The 11,681-nt window shown below is 34.4% G+C and overlaps 1 protein-coding gene across 1 annotated transcript; it reads right to left on the reverse strand.

The window, feature by feature from the left end:
- Positions 1–355: 355 nt before the first annotated feature.
- Positions 356–11,434, reverse strand: IBSP (integrin binding sialoprotein). Its single transcript, XM_028117794.2, has 6 exons — positions 11,381–11,434; positions 11,241–11,291; positions 11,068–11,145; positions 6,914–6,976; positions 1,441–1,611; positions 356–889 (listed from the first exon to the last, which is right to left on the reverse strand). Exons 1-6 carry the CDS (start codon positions 11,432–11,434, stop codon positions 356–358), a joined length of 951 nt encoding a protein of 316 aa, XP_027973595.1.
- Positions 11,435–11,681: the final 247 nt, after the last annotated feature.

Raw genomic sequence — 11,681 nt, forward strand, 5'->3', positions numbered from 1 at the left:
TATATAGTGTCATTAAAGTTAACTCTTAGAAGCACTTCTTGCATGAAGAGTTTTAGCAGTACAAACATGTTAAGAATACTATTTCTAAAACTACAACCTCAAAACATGTAATTGAACTCAATCTCATGGATTGGTGTAAGTGGCCCTGATTTACAATAACCTTTCAATAACCTACCAGGGAAAAGCAACAAGAAACCCATTCCTTGCAGAAGCAATTACAGAGAATTATTTTGGAACAGTAGCACCGTTCCACATTGTGATATGCACACTGTCACATTTCACCTTCCTGAGTTGAACTTCGGAAGTGTGGCCGCGTGGAATGCCAGCGCAGAGGCGTTCCCCGCAGGCCGGCCCTTCACTGGCGGCGGTCGGAGTAATCTTGACCATCGTAGCCGTCGTAGCTGTGCCCTTTGTAGTAGCTGTACTCATCCTCATAGGCTCGGTAATTATCCCCGCGAGGTGCCCCATTTTCATTTTCATAGACTTCATACCCACTGTCATATTCATTAGTGCCTGTTTGTTCGTACTCTCCCTCATACCCGGTGGGGGTGGCTTCCCCAGATGGTCGGGTGGTAGTCCCGTAGAGCTCTGGTGGTGGAGTCGTGGGTTCAAACCCACCATCTAGAGAGGTTGTTGTCTTCGAGCCACCACTGTCCTGCTTTCCAGCCACTGTGGTTCCTTCTGCGTGGGCTTCAGTGACACTTTCTTCTTCACCTTCTTCTCCATTGTCTCCATCACTGCTGCCATTGCCATTTTCTGCCTCTGTGCTGTTGCTGCTGGTGCCATTTATGCCTTGCCCGTTTTCATCCACTTCTGCTTCATTTTCTTCATCTTCCTCTTCTTCATCACTCTCCTCCTCTTTTGTAGCCTCGTGTCCTCTATCCCCAGCCTGTAAGGAAAAGTTTGAAAGAATCCAGATCTAGGTGTGAAAATGTAAAAACCTAAGACCGTTCCTTCATTCAACACAGGCTGTACCTAAGGCCTTGTTCTAGATGTATTTTTGAATTGAAGCCAGCTTAATTTACAAAAGAATTGGTGGGTGTTTTAAAAATTCAGGATTAGTACCTTTGTCATTGGGTTTTGATGGAGAAAAATGTACTTGATAAATAAGCCTTCTCTGTGGGAGATGCTTCCTCTAGCTTTGCTATTCATTTAGTCTGTCTTAGAGTCCTCTTCCCTGAAATACAGTGGCATCTTTCAGGACCTTTTATCCATTGCCAAGATGCTTGTCCTTAGTCTTCTGCTGTAATGTAGGAAGTCAGTGTAATAGCATGGCCTGGGAAGAGATCTTTCCTTATTTGTAAACAGGGAAATTGAATCTGCTCTTGCTTTTTCAATGAGTTAATGAAGGTAATATAAAACACTCTGTTTGGTGTCAAGATAACCTTAGATTTCAGTGAAGAAATGAAATCAGATTTAACATTTTTGAGGAATGATTACCTTCTTGAGAAGTTGCATTGCAGCTAGACCTATATACCCTGTTGCAGGTGTGGTCTCCTCTCCATAGCCAGGTGTGGTGGAAAGGGTGGTGTTCTCAGCCTCAGATTCTTCATCTTCGTTTTCATCAGAATTTGCATTCTCCTCATTGTTTTCTTCTTCATTTGAATTCTCCTGGTGAAAATATCCAGAGCAAGGAAAGTTATTTTAGCTGGAAGAGAACTCAAAATCTGTTGGAGTCATGAGCCACAATTGAGAAAAACATTGTATTCCTCAGCCAGCTCATCACCTAATGCTAACAGTTTTGCTTCCTCTTATGCCATTTGCACTTCTCACTTCTTAAAACTCAACTCAGGGTTACCTCATTCAATTTATCTCACCATATTCTGTTTTTAGACATTTCCATATTCTATTTAATCAATAAAACATGCTTTTGTAATAATTTCAGCATATCTATGTGGTATTTTATCCTAGATGTCTTAGGGTCTTAAAGTCTTATGTACAATTACAACATGGTAGTAAGTGGATTCTTACATTTGCTGACAAATCAGCTGAGAACTTATACCTATTTTTAAAAATTTCTTATGGTAGCCTTGTAAGGTAGGATTATTATTCTCTTTAGAAAAGGAAGGTGAGCTCAGAAAAGCTAAATAACTTGCTTAAGTTGTTTTTATTTTTTTTTAAGATTTTATTTATTTATTTGACAGAGAGAGACACAGTGAGAGAGGGAACACAAGCAGGGGGAGTGGGAAAGGAAGAAGCAGAGTTCCCACCGCGCGGGGAGCCCGATGTGGGGCTCAATCCCAGGACCCTGGGATCATGACCTGGGCCAAAAGCAGACGCTTAGTGACCGAGCCACCCAGGCACCCCTTAAGGTCTTATATGTGATAAAGCTGTATTTTCTAATTTAAAAAGCTGAGCCATTTGTAATGCACTATGATGTTTTTGATGAGGAAGAGGATTTATATGAATGTTCACGCTATGCCTAGGATATCTTTTCCAAAAGGAATTTTTATAGAAATGCCTCTCTTCAAACAAATTGTTTGCATGTCTTATTTACTGGCAAAAAGAAATGAATATTTTTCATATGCTTTCAAGTGTATTTAGACAAAAAACATTTAATTCAAAAGTCATCTGCCAACATATAAGCTAGTTCTGTATTGTATGCAGTATTCAGAAAACTTTAGGCATTTGACACAAAATCAGTTTTACCGTGCAATGAAGAAACTAAACACTCCAAGAAATTTTTAGTGGTATATAAAGTTATTGCATGAAGATGTTTTAAAAAAATTAACACTCCTCAAATGAATGGTTATTATAATTTTATTAATATTACTCTAATCTTTAACATTTTATTCTTGGCCTTTACTCTATGTTGTTAGGCAGTTGTGTGTTAATGGAGTTAGTCTGATGTGATTCATAGCTAATATTAAAAGTCAAGACTTCAAAACATGCATGGATAAAGAAGATGTAATACATTTACATATACATATATAATGGAATATTATTCAGCCATGAAAAAGAATGAAATCTTGCCATTTGCAATGATGTGGATGGAGCTAGAGAGTATTACGCTAAGTGAAATAAGTCAGAGAAAGACAGATACCATATGATTTCATTCATATGTGGAATTTAAGAAATAAACAAGCAAAGGGAAAAAAAGAGGCAAACTGAGAAACAAACTCTTAACTATAGAGAACGAACTGATGGTTACAAGAGGGGTGGTGGGTGGGAGGATGGGCTATGTAGGTGATGGGGATTAAGGAGGGCGCTTGTGATGAGCACTGGGTGTTGGATGGAAGTGTTGAATCACTATATTGTACACCTGAAACAAATATTACCTTGTATATTAATTAATTGGAATTTAAATAAAAACTTAATCCACAGATTCCAAAACAAAATGTTAGAAGAAAAAAATAAGTTATGTAAAGAAAAAAAATTAAAAAATAAAACAAGCACAACCCAGATTTAGCCTGCCTTATTACTAAAACAAAGTGACCTAAAGAAGAATATGTTTATTTCATCAAATTTGTAAATTCCACTGTTTCAGTAAACTCTTGGGACTATTAGAATCCACCCCAAAACAGTCTCTAAGCTAATTGTGTCAAATAACCCACAAACACAACGCTGTTTATTTAGTCTCATTTATGCTTTATTCCAACAGACTAAACCTTTCAGGGGAGAAGGAGGAAAGATTCTTAGAATAAAACATACAATTTGGGTCCTGTACTGTCATATTACACATGAAAAACCTGAGGTCCAATAAGATAAATAACTTGCATCAGGTCAAATAGACGGTAGTTCATTAGTGGCCAAATCATGATTAAAAATCCAAACTCTCAACTCATGAACTTCTGTATTTTCTCCTACAAAGCCCTTTCTTTATTAGGTACTTTATTTAAGGATATCCTGTTGCAGTGAATTAAAAAGGAAAACAGATCGGTCTGTCGATCGGTATTAAGCATCAGATATCTTTTTGAATAGAAAAATTAGCAATAATTTTTTTAAAAGTATTGTTAACCCATTAGAATGGCTAAAGTGACTGAAAGAAACAAGTGTTGGTGAGAATGTGGAGCAACTGATACACTGATAGGGGGAGATCACAGTATATCTGCTTTGGTTGCCTCCACGCAGATTGAACATATGCATACCTTTTGACTTAGAAGTTTTACTTCTAAGTAAAATGGCCTCCAGAAATAAATGCATATGTTCACCAGAAGGAATACTAGAATGTTCACAATAGCAGTCTTTGTTATAGCCCAAACTTGGAAACTACCCAAATGCCAATCAACAGAAGAGTAATGCATTGTGGTACATTCACATCATAAGATACTGACAATGAGAATGAATGATACATAGTTGTAGAACGATATGGATCAACCGTTGAAGTTGAGAGTGGAAGAGGCCACACACAAAAGACTGTATGATGTGTGATTCCATTTATACAATACACAAAAATAGGCAAAACCAATATCTGTTAGGACTTAAAATAGCAGTTGCCCTTGGTGGCTTTGGTTAATGAATGAAATGGAGCACAATGTATGTGCTGCTTTTTGATATGGTGCTGGTTACACTTGTGTGTTCAGTTTCTGAAGTTTCAGTGATCTCTATACTAATAATTTAAATTATTATCATTTAAAAAGCTTTTTTTAAATTTATTATATAAATTAAATTATTTTAATTTATATATTTATATAACATATTTTTATATATAAAAATAATTTATATATATTTATATATAATTTTTATATAATTACGTTTATATAATTAATTTATTTATATTTAGATAATTTAATTAATAAGGTAATAAAAATTTTAAATGATATTTATATAATTAGTAAGGTATATTTATATAATTATTATATTTATATACTTATATAATTTTTATATATTTATATAATTATATAATTTATATATTTATATAATTGACATATTTATATATTTATATAATTCATTTTTATATGATATATTTATATAATTAATTTATATAATTAATAAGGTAATATATAATTTATATTTATATAATTAGGTATATAATTTATATATTTATATAATTAATTTATGTATTTACATAATTATATATTTATATAGTTATACAATTAAGGTAATAAAATTTTATATTTATATAAAATATATTTATATAATTTATTTATATAATTATTTATATAATTTTAAGGTAATAAAAATTTTAAATGATAATTTAAATGATTTAAATTTAAATGATAATTGTGTATATTATATTTAAATAAAAGTTTTTTTTAAAGTGAGGCTGAATAGTTTAGGAGTGGAAAAAAATGATCACCCAATAGAAAGCATTCCTAAGCACCCTCTCGTTTGAATACAATTCTAGGGGACTCTATGTATTTAACCTGACTTGCCAATGAAATTTTAGGGAAGAAATGGGGAAAAAGGAAGTTCTAGAATCTCTTCAGGAGAGAAGCCTCCAGGTTTATTTATCCACTTTGCTGTGGTCACTTTTAATGAATGATGTTTGGAGTATTTATTCTCTGAAGTTTTCAAAACCAAACCACCAGGTATTTGTTGGATACCATATATTGTATGAGAAACTGTGCTAGGCAATGTGAGGAGGTATAAGGATGGTACAGCAGTGTTTCTCCCCAAACCAGAGATGAATCCTATGGTCTCTAGTCCTCTGGGTCATGGGAAGTTTGCAGATAAGTTTTGGGAGGATGATTAATGTTCAGAGATTGTTGGCAACATTTTGAGTGTGTATGATTTCATCATAGTTTTAAAGGAGTCCTCATCTTCCTCCATTCCCAACCACCATCATAATAAACGAAGAACCATTGCCAAAAGGTATGTAATCTAATGGGGAAATCCAGCTGGCAAGGCAATTTTGCGATCACTGTACAGCAAACAGTTGTAGTTAAATGGATTACCTCAGCTTAGTTGTGTAAGATTACTAAGTGGAACTCCGGTTGAAATTCTGTGGGATTTAGTAGGTGACATTTTTCCTGGTACTGGCTTGATATTCTTATAAGGTCTTCCTTAAGCTATTAGGGTAAATTATAGTACTGGAAATGATACTTTTATGGTTAAAAAAAAAGTCAAACTAATTATTTGTCACTTTTAAAGTTCCCATACCATTTTATTTTCAAGATAGCAGATGTTTCTACATGATCCATTTTTGACTGTTGCTGCCCATTCATAAATAGCACTTAAGAATACCTGAATTTAGAAGGTCCCCAAAGCAGTGGATTGCTATAATTGACTATCCAGGAAAAGGTACCTAATTAGTATATTGAGCAAGAGTGTCAGTTATAAACATGTTAGCACAATTTCCAAGATATACAGATGAATTTTAGCCGTGAACTACACTAATTTGTAGTCCTCTAGAGGACTATGCTGTACTACGTGTAGAATCTGTAGTACTATATAGTGCTATATATATTTTTACATCTTGAGTATTTGCATTTCTATAAGAACATAAATTTTATTGTTAGACAAAAAAAGACATGAAATTCTCATTTAAAACAACAACCCTACTTTGTGGGTCAAGAAAGACCAATGAATCAAAATAACATTGTAGAGGATATAAGATTAGCTTTTCATATACTACCCACTTAGTAAATTGAGTTTAAATTCAGTCCTTAAAACAAGTATTGCACTGCGTTTAGGGACTTGTCTTTTATCATCATGTTCTGTCCATCTAAGTATAAATAATACTCTCTTTTCTTTTTATCAGAATTTACACTTCTTCCACTTACTATGGAGACATTTTTGGTTTTGTGTACTGCTTACAGGTCACTTTAACGTCAAACTGCAATAGTATTTTAAACAGGTCATTTTAGTTGGTTCTAATTTCAATAACATTCCTCTTGTCCAAAATAGAAGACTGTGGGTAGTTGGTAAACTGGCAATGGCTGTTTGCTAAGTCCAGGCTACAGTAGGCTAGTTTCCTATTTGTTTTTATGCTGCCTGGTTTATTATGAAAAATCCTGCAGAAATTCCTTACCTCTTCTTCCTCCTCTTCTGAGCTGTCACCATTTCCATCTTCTTCAGATGAGTCACTACTGCTCTAAAAAAAATATATATATATGTGTGTGAATTTGTAAATATATGAATATCTGTGTACATAAATATGTACACATACGTTCAACACCAAAGGAAATTTCCTGATTGAATTAAGATAAAATATGTACAAATATTTACCCTAATTAGGGTAATATACTAATACTAATTAGTATTACCATCTTGATTGATTTATTTACTTAGAACAGTTCTCATATAAATCTGAGAAAAAGATATAAGGAGATTGGGAATATATAAAATGAGGTTAGAAAAAGGCATTTTGTAGTGATCAAGATATGAAATGAGATACTCCATTTTCAACACCAAAAACATAGGAAATATGTTGAAACATTTTGTATGTAAAAAACTAGAGCAGTGAATCACAGAATTGCTTAACTCTGCAAGAACAAGAGGATTATCTGGTTCAGTTTATTTTACAGAGAAGGAATCAAGCCCAGAGCAGCTGTGACTTCTCCAACCAGTTCAAGGCAAATGAACTAACACATAGATCATATTATTTTGTTTTCTTTATAAAATATAAAATGATTAGGCTTATTGTGAAATAAAAGTTGTTACTGGATGATTCTTTTAAAGAATGAGCTCCTGGGGCGCCTGGGTGGCTCAGTTGGTTAAGCAACTGCCTTCGGCTCAGGTCATGATCCTGGAGTCCCGGGATCGAGTCTCGCGTCGGGCTCCCTGCTCGGCGGGGAGTCTGCTTCTCCCTCTGACCCTCCCCCCTCTCATGCTCTCTCTCTCTGTCTCATTCTCTCTCTCAAGTAAATAAATAAAATCTTTAAAAAAAAAAATAATGAGCTCCTGGTGAATTTAAATTAGAATTTAACTTGAAATTAGATTTACATATAATTTTTAGTATCTTTCAGTCTAATTAAAGCTTCATAAAATAAGCCTCTCTCTATATATAAATGAGATTTTATATATATGAGGTAAAAATTATATAAGAGCAGAATTAATTCACTTATTTAGGAGAGTTATAGAGTACCATCCCTCTAAAGAGTTCAGTATTGAATGAGAATATATTATACCGAGGAGTCTGTATATAAAAATATAAGTTAACAAGCTTTGCTACTTTTTAAAAGGAAATATAAGTCTAAACACTTGTTATCAGAGACTTTGAGACAGTAGAGGAGATTTTTCATCTTTCTCCCAATGACAAATTGAATTTTCCTTCTCTTTCTGCAACCACCCCTAATAGCACCAAGTAGATAAATGGATACCTGACTTAAGATGCTGTTATTTTCTGCCCTGCAAATCTTAGCTTAGATTCTGATGACCTAGTTAAGTACTGTGGGTCTTAGAAAATAGAGCTTGAGAAGAATCTCAGGATTAGAGATCAGATATGAGGAAACACTCATATTCCAGTCTTACTCAAGGCTGTCCCTGTGGGACTCATTCTTCAGTGGCCATGCCATCCACCCAAGAAAAGGGAATGCTTGTCCCCTTGAGCCAAGAATAACCTTGGGTGGAAAAGAGAATAATTATACCTGCTCTTCCACTGCCATGACCTTAATGGTTGTGCTTTCCATAGCCCAGAGGGTGAATAAAGCATGGTATTACATGTAAACTATTTCTATTTGTTAGTAAGAGAGGACAGCATATTTTTGCAACGTCTTTTGTCTCAGTGGGAATGTTTGAATCTTTTTACAAGGTTCCTCACCCTTAGCTTTCTTGCTGTCCCAACCACATCACTCTTCAATTAGTGTCTGCCGTGAGAACAGTTTTAAAGCTTCATGCAATGCCCTAAAGCCTTGACATTTTCTTTTTTCCTTTCTTTCATTTATGCCAATTTGTAACTAAGACATATTATTCTTCCAGAAGTCAAATACACACACACACACACACGTATGTATATATGTTTTACCATTACTCCTTTCAACTTCTGTCACTCCCATTTATTCAATCCCAAAATATGTGTTTCAGGCATTGTTTTGAAAATGAGGGTGGTAGCAAGAGATGAAGTTGGAAACATGGACAGTTTCCCTGTGTCAAGCACCATGATAGCTGAGATCAGTACAATAAAGGAAATATAAAGATTCTGCCCTCAAAGAATTCACATACAATTCAGATAACATATGATTCCTTAAAGAAGCAATTTCCTCAATTAAAAATGCTTAGGGTATTAAGCTTATTTATGCTTCTATTTCTATAGCCAAGCACAGAGATAAGCTATAGGTAGACTGTTGATAGCTTTATAATCGATAGGACATATTTCATGGAAGTTGGTGTTTTAGAAATGATTATATGTAAGGGTGCCTGGGTGGCTCTGTTGGTTAAGTGGCTAATTCTTGATTTCCGCCTGGGTCATGATCTCAGGGTTATGGAATCGAGCCCCACGTTGGGCTCCATGTTCAGCGGGAATCTGCTTGAGGATTCTTTTTCTCCCTCTCCCCCTGCCCCTCCCCCGACTTGTGCGCGCTTTCTCTAAAATAAATAGATAAATCTTAAAAAAAAAAAAAGAAAAAAGTAATTATATGTAAACACAGATTTGTTTGAATAAAACATAAAGTTCAAAGCCAGTACAGCTTAATGAATTTTGGGGTGACAATCTGGGCACCAAATAATTGATAGATTTAAGAGAATAAATAATACAGAGCTATGGAAAATATATAAGTAGACATGTAAGGGAAAAAATTCTAGAAATCAAACTTTGTAAAGGAGGAGAATAGATCATCAATACTAGGTCAGACTGTTGGATTGGGGAGTATATTTTATTGGATATTTTTAAAATACAACTGTCTTACAAACTCTGCATTAGTTGAAATGAATTTGCATATAATTTCTCTAAATATTGTATATTAAAAATCTACTTAAAGATTTCTGAACTTTGAATTTATCAGTAAGAAAAATAGAACCTCTCCTAATATCTTTTCACTATGGATATTTTAATTGGATCACATTTATATGTCTATAAAAATTTATAGATGGAAATATCTCTATGTGATATTTTTAAAAAATTGAGGAGCTAGCCAGAAATTTAAACTTATTATCATTTCCATTTAGCTTAAGAAAGAGAATGAAGCAAACATTCAAATGAGCACTGTTTATTTGTGGGGTCTGAGGTGTACCAAAGAATGGAAGACAATTCTGAAAACCCACAACTCTTGTATCATCTGTGCTCATACTTCTGTGGCCACACACATTCCCCATAATTATTATGGTGCTATAAATACTCTAAGATTATCATTTCCTATCATTGTATGAGTTAGAAATGGGTTGGCCCAACATATGGCAGGATGCTCTGCCAAGCCACTGTGCTGAGGCATCGTTTTCAGCATCCTGACTGCTTTTAGTGTCTCAGGAGTCCTGGGTCAAATGGTGCCCTGAACCCAAACTGTATAGTAATAAAAATAGCACAATTCTGGTTTGTTGAATATTTTAAATCAACACCACACCCTCAAGTTTTCAAAGGCTTTCTTCACTGGTAACCTAGTAAAAACAGAAGTTCTTATTTTTAGTGTTTGTTAATTTCCTTTTTGTTTACAAATTTCAAGGATCTCTTGTTTTTCTCACAAATACTCTCACAATTCACTTCGTGAATTTCTCTCTCTCCTCTATCATTCTTGAGCCACGCTTCTGTTATAGTGACCAACATAGGTCAGAGGTTCAGAAAATCTTCAGCAGTCACCACTGATTATCAGGAATGTTTTTTAAAAAATGGTCTCTGCTGTTTATGAAGTCAGTTTTTCCCTTACCAATTAAAGGACTGTAAATTATCGGATGTTAACAGCTATATGACAGTTTTGACTCAACTATAAAATGACAGTTAGTGACCTTATCACTGACTTAATTGTCAACAACAGATAAAATTGTCCATTTCGTCAATGCATTAGCCAAAACACCTGAACTCTCAGGGTGTTTGCTTTTATTATATCATTCTAGACTGGGCCCAAATGATGTGTATATCTCTGCTTTAAAAGAGAACTTAGGAATAAATTTTATTGTATTGTAGTAAAAATAAACTTTTTGTAGTAAGTCTTTCTGGTTGACTTTCAGTGAGAATTGAATTTAGGTGTTTTGTAGTTAAATTTGATTCCCTTTAAATTATAATGGGTGGGAAAGAAAATAAATTTTTATACTTACCTGAACTGGAAATCGTTTTAGAGGAGGATAAAAGTAGGCATGCTTGTAAAGAGAATATCGTGGCCGGTACTTAAAGACCTGCATAAGCAAAATAAATGATATATTCATGTTTAATGTGCAGTAAATCTAAAGGAAATATAGTCAGGCCAAGAAATTACGCTAAGCATAATTACCCCATTTTCTTCAGAATCCTCTAATTTGGCTCTTCGATGCGTATTTTTCATCTGTTTGTAAGAATATTTAATTATTACATACTCTCTCTTTTACATGAAAAGACAAGGAAATAACTATAGGTTTTTAATATTGAACTTACTGAGAAAGCACAGGTCATTCCCAAAATGCTGAGCAAAATTAAAGCAGTCTTCATTTTGGTGATTGCTTCTGGAATTAATGAAGTGGTAAAGTTAATAAATATTAAAACCAGAAGTGTAACTTTTTTTTCTTTTTTAAGATTTTATCTATCTGACAGAGAGAGACACAGCTAGAGAGGGAACACAAGCAGGGGAAGTGGGAGAGGGAGAAGCAGGCTCCCCGCCAAGCAGGGAGCCTGACACGGGGCTCTATCCCAGGACCCTGGGATCATGACCTGAGCCGAAGGCAGACACTTAACAAAC

Source organism: Eumetopias jubatus, unplaced genomic scaffold (genome assembly GCF_037043125.1).
Source record: "Eumetopias jubatus isolate StellerSeaLion01/CBP00866 unplaced genomic scaffold, mEumJub1_p1.0 scaffold_2, whole genome shotgun sequence".
In the NCBI taxonomy this organism is placed as follows: Eukaryota; Metazoa; Chordata; class Mammalia; order Carnivora; family Otariidae; genus Eumetopias; species Eumetopias jubatus.

Excerpts from the sequence above, each read along its gene's own strand:
- IBSP (XM_028117794.2), bottom strand. The coding sequence starts at position 11,434 with ATGAAGACTGCTTTAATTTTGCTCAGCATTTTGGGAATGACCTGTGCT. Across the intron at positions 11,146-11,240 it reads AGGATTCTGAAGAAAATGGG|GTCTTTAAGTACCGGCCACG; the intron begins GTAATTATGCTT and ends TTGCTTATGCAG. Across the intron at positions 1,612-6,913 it reads CAGAAGAGGAGGAAGAAGAG|GAGAATTCAAATGAAGAAGA; the intron begins GTAAGGAATTTC and ends TATTTTCACCAG.